At 45.9% G+C, this 27,312-nt stretch overlaps 1 protein-coding gene across 6 annotated transcripts in view; it reads right to left on the minus strand.

The window, feature by feature from the left end:
• STUB1 (STIP1 homology and U-box containing protein 1) overlaps positions 1-24,928 on the minus strand; it is a 465,879-nt gene extending 440,951 nt beyond the window's left edge. The window contains exons 1-3 of one of the 6 annotated variants that reach the window (XM_069646079.1): positions 24,247-24,385; positions 11,212-11,331; positions 10,755-10,871 (exon numbers count right to left, since the gene is read on the minus strand). Coding sequence is in view for 2 of the 6 variants with exons in the window: in XM_069646075.1 (XP_069502176.1) it covers positions 24,247-24,384 (138 nt within the window). In the remaining 4 variants the exon portion in view is untranslated. Of the gene's footprint in view, positions 1-10,754; positions 10,872-11,211; positions 11,332-24,246; positions 24,469-24,782 lie in introns of those variants that run through there. The other 5 variants (XM_069646081.1, XM_069646077.1, XM_069646080.1 and 2 more) reach the window with 5 other exon arrangements.
• Positions 24,929-27,312: the final 2,384 nt, after the last annotated feature.

The following is a 27,312-nucleotide window of genomic DNA, read 5'->3' on the forward strand; positions in this document are numbered from 1 at the left end:
ATGGAACCTAGTAGAGCACACTTCTACACTGGAAACACAAGTGCAAGAGAACACAGGGGGCGGCTCCGAGACGCGCATAAAGATGTCTATGTGCTGCAGCAGAAGGTCAGTCTATTGGAAAACAGAGCGGAAGAAGCAGAGGGATGGGCCCGAAGGAATAACATTCGAATAGTAGGCCTGCCAGAAGGAGAGGAAGGTGCAGACCCGATAGAAAACATGCTGCTCCAGGGGATGGACCTGGGAACTTAACACAGGGCTTCACGATCGAGAGAGCGCACAGAGCACTGGCGAGGCGACCCCCCCCCCCTCCGGAGTGCCCCCAAGGCTGAATTTTGCAAAAAGTACTGAACTATAAGGACAGAGAAAAGATATTGGCTTACTCCAGACAAGGAGGTGCACTGAGGAGAGCATCTGCGGATCTCACAATTACCCCGACTATACGTTTCAAGTACAGAAGAGTAGGGCGCAGTTCAGAACAGCCAAAGCACGACTCCGGGAAGGTGGACTGAAATATATGTTAATATACCCAGCGAGACTTAAGATAATACACAAGGGCAAGTCGTGGTTCTTTGACCTCCCCGAGGAGGCACAGGCTTGGTTGGACAGAGTTTTGGACCTGGTGGAAAGGACCGGGAAGATAACGGAAGAAGCAAAGAGTGCACCACCTTACTTGAAACGACAGAGAACTAAGGTGCTTTGGTCTGAATGATTTCCCCGGAAGACTGTGCCGACAGAACGCTGTGAAGATGGCATTCTGGCCCAACGGGCTCCAATTATGGGTCATGAACTTGGCACATAAATCCTAGTCGCTTGTATGAGGGGGTTTTTGTTTTTCCTTTTATTACGGCAGGATTTATTAGCAGTTAACATATTGAACAGGAAAAGAGCCTGTACCCATGGCTGCGCCCACCATGCCCTTTCTTTCAAGGGCACTTGTTTGTGGGCCTGACTGCTGTTTGCCAGGCCAAGGCCGGAGAGTATGGGGGAGTTGCGGGGAGTGGATAAGCCTGAGTACGGGCAACCAAGCTGGGCTGTTGTATTTAGTTAGGCAAATTGGGGAAAGTTGGGGGGTTAACTGTGTTGCCTGCAAGTATGTTGAAATGGATGAATAGCGTTGCATTTGTCGCGGAGGCACAAAGAAGTTGGCAGGAAATGTTTAAGGGACTATTAAGAAGGGGTGTTTGGAGGGTAGGAGATGGAACTATAAATGTACTTACCTGGAATATGAGAGGCTTGAATGCTTTTGTAAAAAAGAAATGGGGTGTTTACATACCTAGTAAGGAACAAGGTCGATATTGCCTTTTTTGCAAGAAACACACCTTACGTCTGGAAAGCAGGCCTTGCTAACGAGTAAATGGAAAGGGCAAACATTTGGTTCCACGTATTCTTCTTATGCTCGCAGAGTAATAATATGGATAGCGCCTTTTGTGCCGTTTAAGGTTACACATGTTAAAAAGGATGACGAGGGATGGATGGTACTAGTACAGAGCCTCTTAGAACAGGTGGATACATGTCTAGTCAATACCTATGCACCTAATCATGGCGCGGCTGAGTTTTTTTGGACCTTATACCCAAGACTAGGCCCCTATCGAGAGGGGAACATGTTATGGGCTGGGGGGGGGGGGGTTTAACTGCACGCTGAACCCAATACTAGTCAGATCGGACAGCAAATATACTAGACCTGCGTCGCCTGCCAGGACCTTGAAGACGCTCCTGGATTCCTTTGCTTTAGTGGATGCTTGGAAAGCCCTCCATCCAGAGACTAAGCATTATTCACACTTTTCTGCACCACACGCAGTGCACACAAGAATAGATTATTTTTTTGTGGGAAGAGTCTCGGCACATCAAATCAGCCCAGTATGAAGGCAGGGTACTATCGGATCATGCTCCACTTAGATTACAATTGCAATACAGGCCCCCTAGCACCCCGATACCCACGTAGAGGCTTAGAAGTGAAGCACTGAGAGATCCCCCTTTCGCGACAGCATACAACATTGTCTTAAAGACTATGGGGGTCATTGCGAGGTTGGCGGTAACGGAAAAATGATGCTGGTAAGGGATTACCGGCACTGCATACCGCTCCAGGCTATTACGACTCAACAACCCGGTATTAGCGCCACCGCTGATACTGTGCTCCCCCGTACCAAGTCATGCAGACATGCAAATACCAGCATCAGGAAGGCGGTAATAAGGGAAACCGGGAACCAGGCATCACGAACCACCCGCAAACAGCAATGTGCAGTGTTCCCAACTGCCACAGGTGCACACAATCAGCACAGGTGGAGGCAATGGCGTCTGGCCCAGCACAAAAGGAGCACACCCACACACCACACCCCCTCCCAGACCAAAATTATTCCACTTGTAGTAGCAATATTGGGGCTGGAGGACATGCTTGCATTGCTACACCAGCAACAATAACAGGCACCACAGAGGAGACGCAGGAGGAGAAGGAGGGCGAGACAGGCCCAGCAAGCCCCACCAGTACAGCCAGTGGTACCACGCAGGCAGCCCCCAATCCCTCGCATCAGAGCCAGTCCATTCAACCTAACCCCTGAGCAGATCCACACCCTGTACCGTCTGGACCGGGACACCATCACCACCATTGTGGACATGATACTGACGACATTGTCAGCCTGATTGAAGTGCGCACCGCCATCCCCCCTCTACTGAAGGTAGTGTCTGTGCTCCACTTCCTGGCCAAAGGCACCTACCAGCACACAGTGGGGAACATGCATGGCATATCACAACCCTTACTTTCTCGCATGCTGAACCAAGTGCTGGATGCCCTCCTGAAGCACTCAAGGAACTACATAACCCTACCACGGACTGCCCAAGAGATATTTGACACAAAAGTTGGCTTCCATGCACTGGCAGGCATGCCAAATTGTATTGGTGCACTTGACAGCACCCATGTAGAATTGGTGGTCCCACATGCCACGGAGGTGGTGTACTGCAATCGTAAGCTATATCACTCCATCAAGATCATCACACATTGTTGTGCCCGATTTCCCAGATCAACTCATGACTCAATGGTCCTGTGGAACTCCACGCTACATGGAGCGACGACGTGCCTGGCTGCTTGGTAAGTTGCATGACAGGCACATGGCAGTCAACGGCATGGCAAATGACCACCAAGGCGTCATTGGTGTGGTGACAGCACAAAGTCCACATCGCAAAATACTGTGCCCCAAAGCATCCCTAACTGAACATGAATCCCCATTGCAATGATGGAAGCTGCACACCAATTACAGCATGCCTAACTTACAACCAACCCACATCCCACAACATGTCCACCACCCATCATCAGACCTCACCCTCCTTAACACAATCCTGCAACATGCTGCGAGTATGCACAATGTAAATGTCCGCAGCAATTCACAACACAGGACAAGCACCCATGAGAGTGCACAAATCAATTCCACCATGGGTATACGCTGCTTGTCACAGGGCCACCAGCACAGTAGCGCTGCATGTCACCATGGAAAGAATAAGCGCTGAATGACAAATAATGCTGAGACTCCTGGCAACGCTGCCAGTAATAAAACTATACCAATCACTACACATCACATAATGATAACACACACACAGCGGAATACATCCACAGTGCATGCAGAACATCAAGGGAGTGTACCCCCTGCATCAACTGGAAGACGCAACCCACACCATAAGACCATGGCACAGCACACATTGTGGCAAGGTAAAATGTATGCATACAACCAGGGACATGTGCATGTGAACAACAAAAATCTGCAGGCATGTGTGATACGTACAGGTGTCCCTCAGGAATTGACTTACACATACCTTATTTAGCACCCATACAGGTGACAGTGGCTATCCCTTGAAGACGTGGCTCCTCACCCCTGTCCGGGACCCGCAGAACAGGCACAAAGAGGACTACAATCGTTCCCATACCCGTACCCGTGTGGTCATCGAGCAGACGTTTGGCCTGTTGAAGGCACGTTTTCGCTGTCTTAGCCAGTCTACAGGCATGAGAAGGTGGCCAAGATCATCATAGCATGTGTCATGCTGCACAACATGTGCATCCGACGGAACAAGCCTCTGCCCCCTGACATTGAACAGCAACCACCAGGTGATGATGATGAAGATGTGGTTGCACATCATCACGGTGGCAATGCACAGGAGGGACGTGCTGTGCGCCAGTCAGTGATTGGCCAATACTTCTAAGAGACATGGGCGCCATGAATGTGGGACTGAGGGCACTGGGTGTGGGAGTACATGGACACTATGCACTATAATCCAATAAATGACACAAACAATAAGGAATGTCCAGGCTAGTATTTTTTCCGGTACACAACGGGTGTATTTAACAGTAAGAAGTAAAAAGTGCTCATACCCTACACCGCACACCCCAGTCTTCCACCCCCTCCTCCACCCACAACTCCCCCACACACCCCTTCAACTCCCCCACGCACCCCTTCCCCCATCCCCCTCCCCCCACAACTCCCACACACATGGCGTGCAATGTTATGGCACTCGAGTCTCCATAGCTGTGCACATGCAGGCTGAGCCTCCAACTAATGGCCTGTGTCTGACTCCAGGGGTGGCATGTTGGGGCGGCGCATGGTGCGCACAGACCTGCGCAGGGGGCTTATCTACGTGGAGCTCGAGGAAGACCCCGTGGGTGCATGCTCAACTGTCAGGGCAGGACGCAGAGCCTGCATGGCATCTGCAATCCTGCCAAGGACCTGCCGCACAGCCGACAGCTCCTCACATATCTTCTGTGTGCTCGCCTCTATGGCCCCTTTCATTACCGCAGTGTTGTCTCAGGCCTCCCTCCTCATCACATCACCATCAGTGACATTGTTTGACTAGGCCAGTCAGCTCCTGCTGGCACATCTCCATCTGTGTCATCCTGAACTCCCCGTCCCGGACCCCTGTGGAGGTGGATGGCAGGTGTGACAATGGGCCCAATTCAGGTGTGTCCTGTGTGGGGCTCCAGGCCTCTGCTACAGTCTCTCCTCTCAACTGGACATGAGAGGTGCCATCGGTTGAGCAGATGGGTGCGTACTGGTGTTCTTGTGAGGGGCTTGGTGTGCCAAGGAATTCCATGGAGTGGGAGTCCTCCGCAGGGACACAGACATCGCCTTGTGAAAGGACCTCATCCCCACTCTGTGGCGCAGTGGCAGCTGCCTCCCCAACCGAACTGGTAGCAGCAGAGAGGGTCCCATCTGCCACTGGCTCCACAGGTGTTGTGACGTGGAGTTGTGACGTGGAGTTGTGGAAGACCCACGACGGCCCTGTACCCTGGCATCCAATGGTGTCTTTTTCCTCGGATGCAGATCTGCCTTCCCAGTGCCCTTGGAGGTGGAAGGCCTGTTGGTTTCTTCCCTGGTCTTGGCCCTCTTGGTAGGTGTGGTGGCATGTGCTGCAGAGTCCTCTACATCGCTGTCGGTATCTTGGGCTGTGGGGGACCATAAGAGGGACAGCATCAGTGATGCTTGTACATGCATCATGCATACAATGGTATTAGTGCAATTGTACACATTTGATGACTCTTCTGGCATACAGGCCTTTATGTTGTGGGCTGCGTGCAGTGTGACGCATGCCATTTCCCTGTCTGTGGTGTGTCAAGTATGGCATATGCATGCTGCATGTATGTGGATGTATGTGGATGTATAAATTCTGGGGACGGCATCTGGGCAGGGATGGGTCCATGTGTGTGTAATGGGCCAAGCATTGCCTCATGGCACGGTCACATTGGTCACATTGGTGGACTATCAGACTTTGCAATACTGTGTTTCCTTAGGACACTCACCTCCATCTGCCATTGACGTGACTCCATGTTCCATGTCTCCCACACCTTCTATTGACTCCATCCCAATTGTGCTGACGCAGGTTTCCTCCCAGCGGCTGAGTTTTATTGGGTAGTTAGAGCCACCGCCAGTAGGCCCTGCCTCAAGGTTGGCCAACAAGATATTGCGCACTCTGAGGCGCAGGTCGTCCCAATGTTTTTGGACGTCCTTTACTGTGCGTGGGGTGGTGCCTACCGCACTGACTTTCTGGAACACTTGCTCCCAGATTTCCAAGTTGTGCTGCTCTTTTCAGGTCATTGGCAAAGACCACCTCTGCATTCTCAGCCAGAGTGTCCGCAAACATGTTCAGTTCATCCGCGGTGAACCGCTTCTTGCGCTGCTGGGATGCCCCTTTCTCAATTGCCTTTGACATGGTGCTGGTGGTGTGGTAGATGTTCTGGTGTTGTGTTTAGGCTCCAGGTCCTGTGTATCGAGGATGTCAATGTATTGTGTCTTTCAAGGTGGCTGCCGCACCATTTCCCATTCCGGCGCGATGACGTTACTTGCGGTTCTGCCATTAGCGGGCTCGCTAATGCCGGGCCTGTTATTTAGAGGGGGGCGGAGGCAGAAGGGCTGTCAGCGCTTTCGATGATGCTGCTAAGGGATGTTTTAGGGACTTTTGCGGCAAGCCGGTACTGTCGATACCGGCAGGCTGCTACGCACGTGCACACATTCTTGTAATCGGCCGCCGTTAGCGGCGCCATTGCAACTCAGACCTGGTATTTGATTTTTACCACAATTCTCGTAATGACCCCCTATGTAGCGCATAATCTGGGTAGTGTTCCGCGGGCAGGCATCTTCTGGAAAGCAATGAAAGTGGTAGTCAGAGGGGCCGTTATTGCGGGGTCTTGAGAGGTCCAAGCAAGTATACATAATGCTGCGGAGGAACTAAGGAAACTAGAGCATACTCGGGAACCACATCAAGACTGTGATGCGAACATTAGAGCATTGAAGGCAAAATGCATGGAGTGTTGGGAGAGGTTGGGTAAGCACAACTTTGCCAAATACATTAAGAGACAACAGAGGGGGACAAACCGGGCAGACTACTAGCATGGTTATACAAGAATGAAGAGCGTAGGGGCCCGTACATTCGATGAACCTGGGACATATATTGCTCCCTTCTGAAGAATGCTATTCTAACTGACTGATAAATTAATAATTGTTTATGCAAGAAACCTCGAGTGTAAGAGTTTATTTGAATACTTGTAACCGTGGATCTCTGTGTAACTCCAATACAGCTCACATTGACCCCTTTTGAGATGAGCCTGGCTGCTCAACACGCTACCAAAACTGTGTAGTACAAGGTTATACCAAAGGTTTGATTTCCTATACCTGTAGTCAGAGTTGTATGTAGTGGTCCCAGAGGGTACTGCATACAAACGTTGCCTAACTGTGGGTACGCAGCGCTCAGATGCCTAAGGGTTTGTAGTGCTATATAAATGCAAAAAAACTAAAAGAGAAAAAAAGAAAGAAAAACGACTGTTACTCACAGGAAGCCTGAAGGCACATTGGTTTCTAAGGCATTACAGGCAGCTATTTATGCAGCAGCTGTCTCGTGCAGGACCCCCCTCAGGCCACTACACTCAAGCCCCCGATTATGGTGAGCATACCCCAGCCGCCGACACAGCCTCGGCTGATGTAGCAATTGATACCGCTGTACTCCTCTCGAGCGATTCACCAGAGAGCAGCGGAAAGGACCCCGTAAAAAAAGATGTCAAGCTGCACTGCTGTCTAGAGCAACAACCGCCTCCAAGGTGTTCCCCTGAACTCTTGGATGCCTCCCGTCCTTCCCTTGGACTCTTTCGCATCCTCCAAGATTCTCTTTCTCTCTCTCTATTCTTCCCTCTGGCCCGACTCACTATCTCCTCAGACCTCCCCCTTTCCAACCCTCTCACCACTCCTCATCTCCCTCTTTCTACCCCTCAGGTCGAGCCAGCTCCAGCACTGCCACCCACCATCTTGGTCATCCCACCCATGATTCGCTGTCAGTTGAGGCTTTCACAGCCACTTTCTCTCCCCCCTCCTGCACCTCTGGCTGACTCGCATCCTGACACAGCCCTTTCTAACCTCCATTGTTCCACCTCTGACACTCGATGTACTTGCCCCTGTCATGAGGATACGCCTGAAGCCCAAAGCCAAGAGCAACTATTGGTATGACTCAGACCTTAACAATCTTAAAACACAAGCGTAGGGTGGCTGAGAGGAAACGGAGGGCATCATGTGCACCCCCTGACAAACTGGTCTGTCGCCTACTTCAAAGGCAGCACGACTCTGTCCACACTAGGAGAGCACACATCCAAGCCTGTGTCTCTGCAGCATCTAACAACTCGGCCAAACTCTTTAAAAACTGCAAGGAGCAGCCCAATCCTGCTGCAGTCTCTACCTCTCCTGTTCCATCCAAGGCCCTCTGAAACGGCCTTGGCTTCACATTTCAACTCCAAAACCCACAACATCCTGTCCATGCTCTCTTCCTCTCCTCCTACTTCTGGCCTTCTTGTGGCCGCCTCTACTCCTCCCTTCCCGTTGTTCACCCCGGACGACATTTCTAGACAAGTCCGATCTATGAAAGTCTCGTCAAAACCGGTTCTTCCCCGTTCATCCGAAACCATCAAGGACCACATTGACACCCTCGCTCCAGCCTTGGCCGACTTCGGCAACCACTCTTTCACCACTGGAACCTTCCCCCTGAAGCACTCCCTTGTGCACCCTCTTCTTAAGAAATCCTACGCTGATCCCTCCTGCCCGGGTTAACTATCGCACGATCTCCATTACTCCTTTTCTGGGCAAACTCCTGGAAAAGCTGGCCATCTCTCAGTTTAACCTTCACATTGATTCTGTTGGTTGTCTCCATGACCATGAGTCTGGCTTCAAAGCAACCAGAAGCACAGAAACTGCTCTCCTGAACATCCGTGAAGACCTGCTCTCAAAACCTTGACACTAACCACCCTTCTGTCCTATACTCCTCAATCTTTCTTCGGCTTTTGATACTGTCAACCATGCCATCCTGCTCAAGCAGCACTGTGATAGCCTGGGTATCACTGATCAGGCCCTGGCCTGGTTGACCTCCTTTCTCGCTGACCGACCCTCCCAGGTCCAACTTGGATCCTTCCTCTGCATCCCTCTCTCTACCTGTGGTGTTCCCCAGCGGTCTAATCTGCTTGGCTGTTCAACCAATAGCTGGCACCTCTCGCCCACTGCATAGCTGCTCTCTGCTCCAACTTCCAGTGCAATGCGGATGATACTCCTCTCTTTCAGGCTCCCCTCAGCCGTCTCTTCTCCCCCCTCTCATCCCGGATTGTCTGTCCTCAATCCAGGAGTGGTGTGCAGCAAATGATCTCTGCCTTAATGCCACTAAGACGGAGATCCTCCTCATCAGATCCCCAGCTCCCACCTTTCCTCTCACTCTCTGGCCGCCCACCCTGGGCTCTCTTCCTGCTCCTACCTGTGAGGCTAAAAACCTTGGTGTCATCTTCGACTCCACACTCCTTAGAGACGTCAGAGACGTGAGGAGAGGAGAAGTCAAACTACCAGCTGCCCCTCCTCAGAGGTATTCTTCCTTTTCTCACTTTCCCCCAGAAGCTCACTGTCTCCAGAGCTCTGGTCTTCTCTAGGCAGGACTACTGCAACAGCCTCTTTCTAAATCTACCCGCTTCTACTTTCTGCCCTCTACAACTCACCTAGAACAGGACTGCGAGACTTGTTCTTGGCCTCAAGCCCAGGGATCGTATCTCTCAGGCACTTAAATCTCTTCATTGGCTCCCAGTGGTGGCAAGGATCAAGTTCAAGACCACCTGCATCATCCACAAAGCTTTCTGGGGCCAGGGACAGCAATACCACCAACTCCATCTACCGAGATATCTTCCTCCACGCCTCCAACTCCCCGAGAGTGAGTCGCTTCTCCAAGCAACGAGTTGGGGGCAGATCTCTTTCTTCGGCTCGTGCCTCCCTCTGGAACAGCCTGCCTGCCTCTAAAACTCGAGCAGATTTCTCTGGTTCTGGAGACACCTCACAACCTTCCTGTTTGCTTCTGCCTTCTCTCTTCCTCTCCCCTGCTGATCTCCTGTCCGATCCACGCACTGGGCAGCTGGCCACCCTCTGAACTCAGGCCCAGGTCCCTGCCTGTCCAGCTGCAAACCTGCGCTGCCTCCTGACACCCCCTGCATTTGTGGTCTGTATCTGTAACTCACTAATACGTAAGAGAGACCAGAGGGAAAGTGTTTTAACCTCAAGGAATAATCCCCTAAATTAAATATAAGCAACACACACAAGTATTCCTTAGGTTACGTGTTGTAGACCCGCCAGGTAGATAGCTAAGTATTTGAATACAGGCTTTTACTGCCTCTAGGTCAGTGTATCCGTTGGTCATTAAACCTTCATACACTACTTTTTAAACAATACAAGCTTTTATTACATCATTAATTAAAAACAATCATTGTAGTACATATGTTGTGGAAAGGCAACAATAGTGTTCAGCCAATGGTAGCTATTACTATCTACTACCACCTTTTCTTTTCATTAAAACTCTCAACTCACATTCTACTTCAAATGTCAACAGTCACTCACTTTCTACATTCACTACCCAACATGTTTCATTCCTTAACTCACAATTAAGAAAAATTAACCTGGAAATTCTTCAGGTGTACACTATTTTACAATTCCACTTTTTTATGACAGGCTAAAAGTACATTAAGTCATGGGTTTACTCTCCAATGCCTTCTCCTGTATCCTGTCTTTATAAATCAGTATGTCTTAATCCAGGTGGCTCTTTAAGTGGCTCCCATGTCTCACTCCATTTTCTACCTTAGAATCTACAACACAAAAGAAGGGATATTAGTTTCCCATTCGTACAGCCTTCATTTATCCAGGCTATGACATAGCAATCAAAGAATAATTTTCATATTTTAGAAGGCATCATCACTCTTTGCAACCTCACTCACTTACCCAGTGACAAACTTTTGTCTGCAAGGTTTCCTCCCATGCACTTATTTCTGTTTTTCTTTGTTTCTCTTTGTTCACTTTTTCTATGGCTGTTTTTCGTCCGTTCGTTTAACTCTCACACTATTCATTAGGGAGATGGAGACAAAAAAGGCTTAAATAATATAGCCAAATGTGACGTTTTACTCATTGTTCCTAGGGGGCTTCAAGTCATTTCATTAGTTTCCTATACTTACAGTCTCTACTGAAAAGTTTCTTCTTCGAAGCCTGCATCTGGACTTATACACTTAATCCTTTATACAGAGCTTTCAATTTCTATTCCTTATTGTTTAGACTAGCTCCGAATGCACTGCCATTGTGGCATTTTATTTCTCAGTTGTAGTGCTTTTGAGAATATTACCGTGCCAATTACATTTCCAAATCCCAATGCAAAACAGGAGAGGGAAATTGACCACACTCTTACCTCTTAATTGGTATCCATTTCTTAAATTTCTTGTGTTACATCCGTCTTAACTGTGCTTTTACGGCTTGATGTCCTTTTCATTTAGTCAGGGAGCCCAAGTGCTTTCACCACACCGCCACTCTATAATATAGAAAGATGCAGCATGCCTTTAACTTATGGCTCGCATGTTTCCAATAGCACTGTCTGTGCCCCTTTACCCATGTTTTATAACGGCGTCGCTTTAACTTAATGCTTGCACGTTTAAAATAACATTAGATGTAACATTCTACCTATGTTTTTACAGACCAATGCTGCTCTATAGTATGGAAAAATATGGCATGCGTTTAAACGACCTCAGCGTGGCAAGTAGAACTATATACTAATACACCTGTGTCATTCATAATGTGATGTGCTGAAATGGCTCTAAAAGAAAATTACTTCCATTTCAATGCTTCAAGTTTTTCAAGCAGATTCAGGGTACGGCTACGGGGGCTAATCTAGCCCGTAGCATAGCAAACTTATACATGGAGTATTTTGGAGAAAAATACATATACAGTAACACCAAACCGTTTAAGAGACATCTACGCCGATGGCGCAGATACATAGACATACTCATTCTATGGACCGGTAATGAGGAAGAAGAAGAGCTATTTCAGATCTGGATTAACAAACAGGATATACATCTAAAGCTTACACACACCATGAATCATAAAGAAATCAGATACCTGGATCCAACTATTAAATCAGATGACACAAAGTTCTATATGTCAGACCCTTGCAGAAATCGACCGATAAGAATGCACTCTTGCATTATACAAGCTTTCACCGGAAACACAAGAGATAATGGACAATTTTTAAGCCTGAAAACAAACAGAACTAGGCCTGAGGACTACAAACAAGAAGCAATAATACTCCGAGAGAAACTTCATCAAAGAGGATACCCGGAACAATTGACAGCCAACGCCATGAAAAGGGCGAAGAATAACAATCGCGAAGCACTACTAAATAGTGAGAGAATAAAAGAAGAAAAAAAAGTGACAAACTCGTATTTGTTAATACATAGTCACCTTTCTAATCACATCCATAAGATCATACACAAAAACTGGAAAACACTAGAAAAGGGCAAACACCCGCTTGATAGACTACTTATAGCTTACAAAAGAAGCAAAAATGTCTGGGACCAGATCATGCACAATAACATAGTTCAAAAACCAGCAAAACAACAAACTAACTGAAAGCTGGGGGATGCCAAGAGAAGAGAACATGTCCCATGTGGGCACTGCTCAAGCTGTACACAAACTAAAAAGAAGTACAGAGGTAGATCTAGGTTTAAAGAAGCCATGGGTCCAACATTCATTGACAAACTGCAACTCCTCAATGGTAGTTTACGCAATATGGTACCCATGTGGCAAACAATATGTTGGAAAGACAGAGAGAAAAATGTAAACAAGAATAACGTAACATAAAAGCTGCATAAAGAATCAGGTACAAGGAGCGCCTCTAGTCAACCATTTAATTGAATTCATCCATAAAGCAGAAGATCAGCGATGGACAGTACTATGATGGACAGTACTATATCAAGTACAACCAGTAGGAGAACCGAATGTGAACAAAAGGAAACCCATGGTAAAAGAACACGAAATGATTTTCCGGACAAAAAGTGCTATCAAAGGCTTGAATTAACGTACAGAAGAACAGTTATAATCAAGATGTAATGAAAAAAATGAGGCTGTATCTTGCACTATGAAATAAGAGGCTAGTAAGTTCAAGCTAACTACCAATATGAGTGCATTGGATAAATCTACTATGTCCAACAGTAATCAGGATCAAGTGACCAAGCATATAGATCTAAACCAAAATGTAAGGACAGACAGATCTGAGACACCCATGCTCCTTAGGTCTAAAAGAAGCAAATAAATGCAATACGGGAATAATGTTGGCGCCATAAGGATCCAAAGCGCACCAATAGGAATAGATTTGTATGCACCCAATTCATAGTTGAACTCAATGCCACTGGACACTTTGCAATGCAACATGAAACGCCTGTGATTGCATGCTATAACACGGGCTTAGTCCTCAACACCGGAACTTAATTGTGTAGCTAGTTACCCATTAGGACCAGGAGATATCAAAAAGCTGGATGGAGTTAGAAAAGTACACTAGACACTAATATTGGAAAATAATAGTGGATCGACTATGGAAAAAAAAATAACATGACAATGCAGAATGCAGCACGTGTAACTAATAACTAACACTACAACTCCAATAAAGCCAGGGTGCATAAGACCATCAAGAGGAAAGGACCCACGCCAAAAGGAGTGTGGTATATGCTGGTTACCTAGGTAACCAAGCAAAGACAATGAATCCAGATTAAAGAAAGAAACGAAAGGATAATCAGAAGGACGCAATTAACAACAGGTAAAACGACACAGGTAGAATGTTATATCTAGTGTCATTATAAATGTGCAGCATATAGTTGAAGCCACGCAGTTATAAATTACGGGTAGAGGGGCACAGATAGTGCTATTGTAAACATGCAAGCCATAAGCTAAAGGCACGCTGCATTTTTCTATACTATAGAGAAGCATTGGTCTGTAAAAACACAGGTAGAATGTTAAACATGCAAGCATAAAGTTAAAGCAACGTAGTTATCAACCATGGTTAAAGAGGCACAGGAAACTAATTAAACGACTTGAAGCCCCCTAGGAACAATGATTGAAACGTCACATTCGGCTATATTATTTAAGCCTTTTTTGTCTCCATCTCCCTATGAATAGTTTGAAAGTTAAACGAACAGACGAACAGCCGTAGAAAAAGTGAAAAAAAGAGAAACAAAGAAAAACTGAAATAAGTGCGTGGGAGTTAACCTTGCACACAGACGTTTGTCACTGGTAAGTGAGTGAGGTTGCAGAGAGTGATGATGCTTTCTAAAATATTGAGAAATATACTCTTTCACGCAAAATAAATTGCTATGTCATAGCCTGGATAAATGAAGGCTATACGAATGGGAAACTAATATCCCTTCTTTTGTGTTGTAGATTCTAAGTTAGAAAATAGAGTAAGACATGGGAGCCACTAAAAGAGCCACATGGAATAAGACATACTGATTTAAAAAGTCAGGGCACAGGAGAGGGCATTGGAGAGTAAACTCATGACTTAATGCACTTTTAGCCTGTTATAAAAAAGTGGAATTGTAAAATAGTCAGGCGCAGCTCCACCTCACTGATGAGGCCCAACAAGGCTGAAACACGTGTCTGGGGTTGCTGTTGGTACCCTTGTTCAAAGGAGGTTTGCCTGGCATTTCGGTGGTGGACTGCCCTTCTGGGTGGGACAAAGACTGATATGCAAATGGCTATTCCTCCTTTGTGAAAAGTACAGTGAGCAAAAAGCGATGGCTGCAGACTCTCAATGTGGGGGGGGGGGAAACACAAACAGGTTATCATGCCATGTTCTTTCTAGAGAGGAGCGCCTGCTACCCGTTTTGTATTTTTGCAAGGAACTTGGGGTTGGCAAGGCATAAATTAGTTTTCAAAAATTGATTTAGTAGAGTTTGCTAATTACATTTTTCTTGATTAGCAAACAAACCCATTTGATTAGCAATGTTGTATTCATGTTTTTAATGCCACCAGAAGATACTTGTACCCAAGATATACAATGAGCAACAAAACAGCAGTTTTGTATGCCGCGGAAGACATTTGTGAGATAAGTCAGGCCTTGCAAATTCTTTCTGTAAAATGGTGCATGTCACCACAAACCCACTTTAGTTTGGCACACTGCTGCCACCCAGAGGCCAGCCACGCACAGTGAAACTTGTATTTGACATTTACTGCAAACAAAGTAAAGTTTAAATAAGAGTTTCCAACATCCCCTGAAAATGGTACTGGCCCTTCTTAAAATCTACTTGACTATGCGAGTGGGTGAAAATACTTTGTGAGCCCTGGATGAGTGTCTATAAAAAGGTTAGCTGCATGAATGTACACAAATAGATATGATAAAAAGGCTCTCAAAACAGTTTGGCCAGCTCTCTCTACTGCAGCTGCAAATATATAATACAATCATAATCATAGAGCAAAGTGGGCTCTGGAGGCCAACTACAGTGTACAGTTTTGCAGTAGGTCTGTAGATGTATAGACTGGATGACACTATTGATCTCTACTTTAAGTAAATATCAAGCTAGCTTTGTGTATTCATTACGTAAAAGATTAAACACAGTGGATGGCATAGCAGGCAGAGAACTGGGCAAATTAGGCAGAATATTGTAGTGCAGCCATCTCACTCTCAGGATAGCGGGTATAAATCAACATGGTAAGCTAGAATGTCAAGGAGTATGGGATCAGCTCATGGGTTGAGCACCAGTTGCAAGCTTATGTAACCAGCAGGCCACAGGACTAGGTTTACCATCAAAGGATTTGGCAGCGTGGTCATGTACATTTTCAAAGGTGTTCACTGGTCAATATGATGCATCTACCCCAACCAAATGAATCTAGTTGACACTGAGATTTAGATACACTTCACTGTAAAGCAGGGAGTCAATGCAGTGTTTTACAGTATCAATACTGTAATTATGCATTATGTAACCTATTGCATTTATAGAAACAGAATTGAAAGCCTTTTAAAACAAAAAAAATAACACATACTGGTCTTTGGCAGACAGGATAAAAGACCATTGCATCTGGGAGCACACCTCAATTATTCTAGTGATTATTGAATTTTTAAGAATAGTAGGGGGGTGCAAGGGAGATAAACGAACCCTGACACTAGGTGGTATACAATAGTAAAGTACAGAAGATGTCCACGGTCTTGTGGAACACTCCCGTCCCTCACACACCCTATATATGTTGAATAAACAACCAAATATTTATAAAGTTCAACAAAGATTCTTGACTCACATCTCATTACCTATGCGGTATTGCTTTTTTTATATATATTTTCAAACAGAAGTTCATCAAAAAACATTATGTAAACTATATAGTATGCAATTCTTCAAAATATCCTTCTCAAAGTAAAAAAGTTGTTTGAAAACATAATATATCTGTCATGTGTTCGTCTGAGTTTAGTAATCACCTGGATGATGCACCGATGCAGGTCTCAATCAAGATTTAAGTGCTGTTTTATGATGCATGGTCTAGGCATGTATTCCAATACGATTTGTGTCAGCCTGTAGGTGTGACAATATACAGAGTGCTCTTATAAATTAAGGTAGGCTATATCTTAAAAAGCTATTTACAATTAAAATGAGCTCCTTATAGGTATAAACGAAATACAATACTCTCTCCTTGAAATTTTAGCTTATTTTAATTGTAAATAGCTTTTTAAGATATAGCCTACCTTCATTTATAAGAGCACTCTGCATATTGTGGCACCTACAGACTGGCACAAATCGAATTGGAACACATGTTATACTGATGATTCTTGAATATATACGAGTACAGTGACTGAAATATTATTTTGATCTAATAATTATAGAAATGAAAGAAGCACAACATGAAAAGGATCTAACAGCTCCTGGAGAAGGGAAAGAATTCCCGAAACGTGTTGAACAGAATTAACACATGCCACCTAACACTGAATACAAGTTAAACAATGAAGAGAATTGTTTCTAGCTTATGAAATGTTTTCAGACAACATTTTTACTTTGAGAAGGATATTTTGAAGAAGTGCATACTGTATTGTTTACACATTGCTTTTTGATTAACTTCTGTTTGAACATATATTTAAAAAAAAGCCATACTGCACAGGTAATGAGATGTGAGTCAAGAATCTTTGTTGATCTTTATGAATATTTGGTTGTTTATTCAACATATATAGGGTGTGCGAGGGATGGGAGTGTTCCACAAGACTGTGGACATCTGCTGTTCTTTACTTGGGCAGACAGGATACAGTTAGCTTAATAACAGTATTATGCCGATTACTTCTGATTTGCAATTATTTGAAAAATAAAAATAAAATGTGTGTAGCATTCCCACACAGGCCTTTTGGCACATAAGGGAAAGGGGTGATAACTGCTGCACTCTCTCTCCATTAGCCCCTTTGAACTTGCAGTAAACGGAGAAAAGATGGTGGAGAGAGCTCTGAAGGCAAGGCTGTGCTTTCATTGAACAGGGTAACTTAAATAGCTAACTTTGCTACACAAGGGCCAATTTAATTAGCAAACCTACAGAATTGCATAGCAAATTGCTCCGTGACACTGCTTATTTTATGCCTTGGGTTGGTCACCCTAAGTTACCTGGAGGAACCCAGAAGTGGACCCCTTGCTCACTGTGCTCATAGAAGCACAGTTCCAACTCACTGATGAAGCCCAACAAGGCTTAAACATGTGTCTGGGGTTGCTGTTGGTACCCTTGTTCAAAGGAGGTTTGCCTGGCATTTCAGTGCTGGACTGCCCTTGTGGGTGGGACAAAGACTGACATGCAAATGGATATTCCTCCTTTGTGAAAAGTACAGTGAGCAAAAAGGAATGGCTGTGGACTCTCAATGTGGGTGAAAAAAAATACAGAACAGGTTACCATGTCATGTTCTTTCTAGAGAGGGGCACCTGCTACCTGTTTTATGTAGCTGAAGTGCTTCACGGTTAAAGGGCTGGCCGTAGGTGTCAGCACTCCAAAATTGAAAAAAGAAATGGCATCCCTCTTAAGTACTGAAACCTCCAGTCAACCTTTAACTGGGGTCGCCGTCAGTTAAACAGGCTGCCTGATGTCTCTGTACTCAGAAACGGGAGGAGGGCTGGAGTAGAGTCATCACACAGCATGAAGCTCTTTATTAAAGTGCCACCTGTCCTAGATGAACGCCTTGTACTATAATGCATAGAGCAAAATAGTTGTACCTACCGACACTGGTTGACGTGTGTTTAAGTGTGTTGGGCTCCAATCACAACACGTGCAAGCTAAGTTTGTAATCGAGTGTTTTAGTAGCCTACCCGCACAGTCCCCCTGGCGCCGCACCTCCCATCTACTTCTTCCTTTCGGAAAGAAGCCAGTGCCAGGACTAGTTAATTGCACGCCCATAACGTCATGTTAAAAAGTGACTCGGGGCAATATAGGTGATTCAGACTTGTTTAATTAAGTCCAGTTCAAGCGACAGCAGGCACCACCCATGAAGGCAGAACCCAACTGAAGATTACAGAACTCCATAAAGAACTCCACAAATAATAACACTCTAAGAATACATATACCTCCAGTGGAACACTGTAATAAACACATGAACAGAACATTGTGATTGGTCTGGATCCACATTCAGAACTATGTTACATTATTAATCATTGCTCAATGTATGCCTACCTAAGTAACACATAAATAAGTAGACTCAACACATCTTCCCCTTTCAATAACACCGAGTAACTCTAGTACATAATCTCGCAACCAAAGAGGTTTACCTCTCCTCCTTTCTGCACCGATATTAACGTCTGTGTCTTGTTGAACACTCTTATCAACTCCTCCGGATTCATACACCAACTCATTGTCATTGTCATTTCCATTACCATTTTCACCATCCTCTACCGCTTGACCATTGTTATTACATTTCACCAATTTGGACATGGACCAGCATTCCCCACCTTCCATTATGACCACATTCCCTCTTACTACCACTATTTTCTTGGGCCCAATGAATTTGCTCTCGATGCATTTAGAGGACAACCTGGGGTTTTTTACATACACAAGTTCACCTTCTCTCCATACCAAACTCTTGGATTTCTTTTCCATGTCAAACCTTTCCTTGTATGCATTTTGGGCCTCTTTAATGAGTGTCACAATCTTATTCCTATCAACATTCACACTCTTGGCCAAGTCAAGCCAGCCTGGACAGAGTTTAGTGCCCGGCTGCCTGCCCTTGAGAGACATAAAAGGTGACACTTTGGTAACAGTGTGGGGCGTTGTACAGTAGTTCCAAACCATCTCTCAACACTTTCTGCCACTCCAAACCTGCCGCCATTGCTAACTGCAAGCCTCCCTTTACAAATCTGTTTGCCCTCTCTACCAGCCCATTAGCCCTGGGTTGATAGAGTGCTGTTCTGTAATGCCTTATACCAAATTTTTTGAAAAACTCCACCATCTTGTCAGAACAAAATTGAACACCATTATCTGAAATTAATTCCGTAGGGAAACCTTCCCTGTAAAATGTTTCTTCAAAAAATTATATCATTTGGGCCGTGGTAGCCTCACCAATTGCCTTCCACTCTATCCACTTTGTGTGGTAATCTACTAACACAATTAAGTACCTGAGATTCTCCCCCAAATTCTGTAGTGGGCCCATCAGATCCACAGCCACCTTTTTCCAGGGTTCACCCGGAACACTCACAGGTCTCATGGGTACTTCCCTGACCACCTTACTTTTATCACTCCTCTCGCACTCTCTGTAGTTCTTCACACACCTCTCTACTTCACTGTCAACTGCCGGCCACCAATAGAACTCCCTGATGTATCTCTTGGTTCCTCCCATCCCTAGGTGGCCTTGATGAGCTATACTCACCAGCTTGGATCTAACATTACTGGGTGGGATCACCTTGGTACCCTTCTTGAGTTTTAGACCGTCTTCTGATAAACTCAGCTCATCCTTTATGCAATAGAAGCAGTCAAATTGTTTTTCTACAATATCTTTATGAGGCCACCCTGTCCTGGTCCACACCTTGACTTGTTTCAATATAAGATCCTCACCATCAGCAATCTCCCACTCATCTCTGCTTATGGCATTGTATTCAACCTCAGAAATACTCAAACCTTGCTCTAAGGATGCTTCCTCTGAATCTTTACCCTCCACCGGTAGCCTAGACAGACAGTCTGCTACTACGTTGTCCCTACCAGCTATGTACACTATCTTGAAATCATAGGCTAGGAGTTCAATCATCCATCTAGATATTCTGAGTGATCCTTTGGCCCACTCTACACTACCTAGTAGTTGGACTAAAGGTTTGTGGTCAGTTTTTACCGTAAAAGTTTGACCCCATAGATAGAACTTGAAATGTGCCACAGCCCAAGAAACTGCCAGTGCCTCCCTCTCAATCACAGAGTAGTTTTCTTCCGCTCCCTTCAATGGCCTAGAGGCAAAAGCAAGTATATGTTCGGCCTTACCAGAGTCCACCTGAGACAAAGCTGCACCTAGACCCATATTGCTGGCATCAACCGATAAAACAGTTTTCCTTCCTGACACAAACCCTCCCAAAGAGGGTGCTTGCACTATGCACTCTTTTATTTTCTTAAAAGCTTCATGGCAGTCACCCGACCACACAAACTTCACATTCTTTTTCAACAACTCTCTTAACGGAGTGGAGATGGTGGCAAAACCATTTACAAATGTATGGTAGTACTCCGCCAGCCCCATGAAAGAACATAACTGATCTTTGTCTTGTGGCTGGGGAGCACTGCTGATGCTATCAATAAGAGACTTTTTCAGAGCAATACCATCACCAGAAATTCTATGACCTAAATAGTCTACTTCTCTAACAGCAATCTTGCATTTTTTTCTTTGTACAGTCAAACCAGCTTCTTTAAGTCCGACTAAGACAGCCCTCAAAATCTCATTATGTTCTGCTTCATTTTCAGCGAACACTAGTATGTCATCCTGGAACACTGTTACTTTCCTTAACCCTCTAAGCACTTCCTCCATCACGCTTTGGAAAACAGAAGCAGCGGAAGCTAATCCAAATGGCATGCGATTGTATTTGAACACTCCCTCAGGAGTGATGAAAGCCGTAAGATGCTGACAACCCTTGGACAACGGAACTTGATGATATGCTGCTGACAAGTCAATGATGGAAAATATCTTCGGTTCCCCAGGGTGGAAAGGGTCTCAGATATGGGATGTCTCTCTACAACAATGTTCCGATTGAGGCTGCGCAAGTCTACACATAGTCTCAGATTTCCATTTGCTTTGGCTACTAGTACAACAGGCGATAACCATTCAGTTGCTGTTACTGGCTCAATTACTCCTTTGTCCACCAAGTCATTTAATTCCACACGAAGCTTACTTCTCATCTTCAATGGCACTTGCCTTACCTTGTGTATCACCGGTTGCGCACCATTTTTTAGTTTAATATGGTGTTCGAAATTTCTGAGTTTCCCTAATTTCTCGGAAAACACTTCAGGAAACTCTTTAGTCCAGACGTCATCTTCCACTTCAGCAATAGATACTGGTTGAGGGGCATTTGCCTGCATTCTTACACCCAAGTTCTTTTGTTCTTCCCAACCTAATAAAGAGGCTCCCTTGTTTGCTACCAGAATGTTGGCCTGGCATTCCTTTCCAACAGACAGATGCGGTGAATTCCCCCAAAACTTCTATCGTGGATTCTCCATATCCACAGGCTCTAACATCAGTGGGTTTGATTACGGCTTCACTCTTCTTCAATATGTTCACTAAGGTATCCCGTGAGATTATGGTCCAAGGAGAGCAAGTGTCAACTTTCATGACTAAACTGCGCCCATCAATCAGAAAGGTGTCTGCCGGACCCTTGGCCTCACTTGAAGTAGCTGAAATTTCAAAAACAAACTTGGCACTTGGTTCCTGGGTGGCCGATACTTCTTGAATGTTGTAATTTCTCCTGACCGATTCTTCAATGCTGGGCCTGTTATCTACTCTGGGTTCGAGAAAATTGATGGAAGTAGCTTTACATACATTTGCAAAGTGCCCTCTATTCTTGCACTTAAAGCATTCGGCAAATCTGGCAGAGCACGACAGAAAGTTGGCACCATGTCTGGGGTTACCACATCTGGTACATGCATTCTTCGCAGTCCAATTTCCTTTCTTTCTACTGGGAGTGTTTGTCCTCTTCTTCTGGTCTATTGCACAGACCGACATGGTGGTCGGACTTTGTTTGTCACCCTTGAGCTCCTTGACATATAAAGACGTCTGTTCGATGCTCCTGGCTAATTCGAGTGCCTCATCCAGCTTCATATCTTTGGCCAGTAGCTTTTTTTGGATCCTGGCGTTATTGGTGCACCTGAGTAACTGATCCCTGATTAGAGAATCAGTCAGATGCTCAAATTCACAGGAGTAACTTAGTGACCTCAAGCATGCGACATATGATTCAACTGACTGATTGTTCTTGTACTCACTGGAAAAATGTATGCCTTTCAAAGCTGACATTTTTTCTGGGCTCAAAATGGTCCTGTAGTTTTTTGAGGGCCAATGCATACTCATCAGCATCACCAGCCTCCAAAATCTGGTCTCCAGCCAGCCCATCGAAGATCCTGCGTCCTTCCACGCCCAGATTGTGGACCAAAAGAGCCTTTTTGCGAGCTGAGGAAAATCTGTCTCCGCCCATTGCCACCAGGTAATTTTCAAATGTGTCCTTCCACTTGTCCCACCTGAGGGGGGGGCGGCCAGGTTCATTGAGGAACGAAATGGGTGGAGGAATTGATGCTGCCATGATGAAGAAAGAATAGCACAAACTATGTGTGTGCAGATGGCTGTGGTGGCTGTAAAGCGGCAGGACTTCAAATACTAATGCTGTGATGCGTAAAGACAATTGTCTGATTTGTTCACTGTGGGAACAATTGCCTTTGATGTACAGGCCCCTAAGTTCCAAAGGATGGAGCTCTATTTGTTTTCCTTTTATGTAAATATATATATTTTTTTTTTATGTGCCTTGCTGGCACAAAGTGTCTTCTTTGTTGCCAATTACGGCGTTCTTGTGTTTCTCCCAGCCGTGGGAGTCCTGCTGGCAGTCAGCTGACGTCACAATGGAGACCGGGGCTCATAAAGATAAAGCCGACTCGTTGCTAGGCAACTGGTATCACAATGGAGACCGGGGCTCGAGCTGACACGCCCTCCACAGCGTGTGCCGCAGCACGTGTGTCTGCGCGCGCCAGAGCCAGCTGAGAGCCGCGTGCGCTAGCACCCAGGCGGTGAGGGGCGAGGCCTGCGCTCTGACAGCTATGCGCGGCTCGCGGGGGCCTGCTCTGCTACAGCAGTGCTCGCGCGGCTCTCCTTCCTCCCAAACAACGCCGACTTGCCTGGGTGGACCGCCTCCTCCTTCGCTATTTCTTCTCCGCCTTCCGTCAATCTGCCTCGCCTGCTGTCGCTGGTGCGGGCGGAAAGGGCACAACGCCGGCAACTCGGCACAAATCAAAAGAAAGCCAGCAGCTCGGGGCCGGCGTCAGGGGGTCCGTGAAGCGAATCCTCGTCGCCAATGTTAAAAAGTGACTTGGGGCAATATAGGTGATTCAGACTTGTTTAATTAAGTCCAGTTCAAGCGACAGCAGGCACCACCCATGAAGGCAGAACCCAACTGAAGATTACAGAACTCCATAAAGAACTCCACAAATAATAACACTCTAAGAATACATATACCTCCAGTGGAACACTGTAATAAACACATGAACAGAACATTGTGATTGGTCTGGATCCACATTCAAAACTATGTTACATTATTAATCATTGCTCAATGTATGCCTACCTAAGTAACACATAAATAAATAGACTCAACACGTCTCCTGCTGACTCGCCCTCCCCTTTGACTCGCCCTCTCCTTCTATAATCCATTTGTGGATTGGCAATGTGTAGCCTTACGGAAGCCTGCTACAAGCCACAATCTACAACATAGGGCCTCATTACGACCCAGGCGGTAAGTTACCGCCTGGGCCGTCACTTTACCACCATGGCGTAAACTACGTTTACGCCATGGTGGTTGGCGGACTTACCGCCCCATTCCGACCTTGGCGGGGCAGTAAGTCCCCAATCCCCATTTACCCTTCCCCATTCCCATTTTTGCCCCATAGGGCATAATGGGAGTGGGGAAGGCGTTAATTACGCCACCGTAAATTACGGTGGCGTAATTAACTCCATGGTCCCTTAGCGCCATGGATTTTAACACCCGCTAAAAGCGGGTGTTAAAAGCTCCATGGCGCACACCCGCTAAAAGCGGGTGTTAAAAGCTCCATGGCGCTAAGGGACCTCGTAATTGGCGGTAAGGGGTCGGCGCAGCTAACGCTGGCGTAAACCCCTTACCGCCAGGGTCGTAATGAGGCCCATAGACATTAATTTCCTGCAGCTCGTAGTTCTCACGGATCCTAGTGTCCCAACCTCCTTTCTTTTTCTGGTCCCTTAACCCCAAGACTGACTCACAATGGCCCGACCGTAGCAGGATGCTGCCTCTTGGTATTTCCGCGTTGTGAAGAGCCGGTTGCCCTGCTCCTTCAGCTCTTGAGCGCTCGGGCTCTTTTCAGAGCCGCCTCCAATCTCCTTCTCCTCCTTCCCCTTCATCCCGCGGCCGCTGCACCTGAAGCAGGTACCGCAAAGTTCCTATTAGAGGAAAAGCCCTTGAAACGCGTCCATAGAAAGTGACTTACGCGACGCGTTCGAAGCAACGTATGATGTCAACATCACGTTACACTACATATGCTCCTATCACGTGTCTTGCAGCACGTTACGCTTCTACAGCTATGTAAAGTGCTGAAAATTCGGATGAAGAATATGGTTATGTTATGTGTCTGCATGTGATCTTTGCGCCATGGGACGTTGCTTTACGAACTAATGCAATGGCAGTGGCTGGTAGCAACTACCGAAGTTTGCATAATAATTACACAACAGTTGATCTGCAAAGCTTTTCGGATGCGGAGCAGCGCATGGGACATTTGCAACTGAAAGGCCCACTAGCATACCTGCCTTTCCTGGAGACTCAGGGTTTCCACGCTCTTCTGTGTGGAAGAGCATGGAGTCTCCAGGTTGCGAGCGGTTTGGTGACGCCCCCTGAATCTGTAACATCGGAGGGAACGCGCAGCTACTTTTCACAAGACAGTCAACGTTAAAGGTTAACTGAGGCGAGCTGCAGTGAAGACGCTGTGTGTTTTCTCTTTTAAAGTGAATGTGCAGGCGCTGAGTCATTGCACACTCTAAAAGTGGGCGTGGTGATGGGCGGGGCGTCGTGTAACACAAATGTGCAGGTTTTCTTTTTTGAAATGTAGGCAGCTATGCCCACCACAGAGCCAGTTACCTAGCAACACTTAGCGTTAAAATGGCATATGTTACGGTGATTTATAGCCATGGTTCCTATTAGCTTGACATGCAAACCAAAACGGTTTGCTTTTCACTTGAATACTCTAATATCATGCGGCAAGAACAAGCTGGAAGTTGTATACAAAGACTCCACACCAGAGTTTTTCTTACACAGCCTCCCTGCCAAGTTTCCCAGTTCTATGCCTTACACCTGGACGCAGTCCTGCTTTTTGTTTCCAATTGCATGCTGGAACTTGTGATTGCGTTTTTCCCATTGCAAGGGTGGGCCTACAAGTCCCAGTATGCAGTGCGATAAAAGCAGGACTGGCTCAAAGATTTTGCATAGAACTGGGAAACTTGGCAGCTATGACAGCTAATTGTATGTTACATGCATCGCCTCCGCAAAAACTCTTCTTCCCCCTGAAGCGACATGCAAGGGCCTTCGTCTGGCATGAACGGAAGTTGCCATGGAGACGATCCACAATGACAATCGCCGGTGTCACGTGATTCGTCAGCTGTATTCGCCGGTCACGCGTATGCGTAAACCCCGCCTTAATACTGTTTAAATCTGGCGCTGGCGTTCCCACAGTGCTTCTAATTGTGGCGTTACTTCAACTCTTGTATTTGCAATCTATTCCTGACTTAGCTAATTGTTCCCAGATTCCTCTCTGCTCAACCCTTTTTGTCACGACGCTCGGAACCCATGTGCTGACTTTGGATCAGTTACGGTCTGCAGCACTTCCAGAATCTGTTTTCTAACCAAACTTCCTGATTGCCGAACTCGGACTTCATCCCGACCTGCTTCACATTTCGACTCTACTTCTACTCGAATACACGCTGCCGAACAATGACTACATTCTGGACTGCCTTTCCGCTCGACTCTGATTCATGTAAGAATACCAGTCATTTAACTCTCCTTTCCGCTTGTGTATTGTTTGTTTTCCGTTACCCATACACAGCGTGCTGCCTCAGTAACATCTTCCATTTGAATGAATGTACACTAGTGGAACTTTATAAGAGCGTTCTGTTTTGGATCAATCACCCTGCCTAAACATCAGAACCTTTAACTTTCTTCACATCATACTGTGTATTGGACTTCCAATTAACTGTCTGCAGAACAACAACAACAACACGTGCGCTTATGAACGCTTTGCTGCCTAGTACACCAACCTGTCACTAGTGCGTCCCTTGTACCGCCCGGGTTATTACACCTATACTAACCACCCTATTTGTTATTTGATCCCTTCGTTGTTTCTGTATGGATTAGCTTTCTTCCCAACTCATTTATTCTTTAGGTAAGATCCTGTACCATATCAGACTATGCATATTGATATTAGGTTACCTATACCCAGGGATCATTATATTGGATTCTTCTTTATAGGTTCTGTTTCTACACGTCCTATCAAGCCATATACAACAGGTATTACTGTATTTTGGTCTAGTGTGTTTTTGAACCTTTACCTTTGTACTGGTATTCATTTTTTGTGTGGTTTCTTGCAGCATTGGTTTGGCGGTGCGCGTGTTCCCTGCTCTTTTATACGAAGAACACCTGTGTCTGTCTTTGCTAGAACAGTAGAGGGGTATATCGTAAAGAAGAGTTCCCTCAGGTTGAGGAGGTCTGTGTTCTTGGGTCCTTATTGAATTCAGGCTGATTGGTGATCTGTAAAGCATCTACTCGCTGTTCTACTCTTTCATCCACTCGTTTGATTCGAGGATGTCTAATCCACGCCCCAAGCTGATTCGTTGTGGTGAGTAACATTGTAGGTCTCGAAATCCCAAACCTAAATATGTTGTGCTAGTGTGCAGTCTCCATACCAGACAAATAAAGAAGTAAACAATGGGGTAGCTGGGCATGGTCCTTTTTTTGTTTTTTTGTTTTTGTTTTTTTTTTCCATTTCAGAAATATATTCCTATAGACCTATTTGCCCTATGATATCAGTTCCCACCCCTGTACCTAGTGTTTCATCATTTTCATTTTGTTTTAGCAGACTTTGGTGCAGTGAAAACCCTTTTCCTTGTTTGCTATGGACAAGTAGAGTCCTACATGAACGAGATGTCTCATGTGGGCCAGAACGGCTGACTAGAACCTTTCCACCATCCAAGTCACTGAGACAAGGCCGTTGGACTGAGGCCAGTGGATCGCACCTTCACAAGCCAGATCGACTGTAAGCGGTCATGGGGGAAGATGCCCTATGA

The sequence above is a fragment of the Ambystoma mexicanum genome, chromosome 2p (assembly GCF_040938575.1).
Source record: "Ambystoma mexicanum isolate Mex_15411 chromosome 2p, UKY_AmexF1_1, whole genome shotgun sequence".
Taxonomy (NCBI): Eukaryota; Metazoa; Chordata; class Amphibia; order Caudata; family Ambystomatidae; genus Ambystoma; species Ambystoma mexicanum.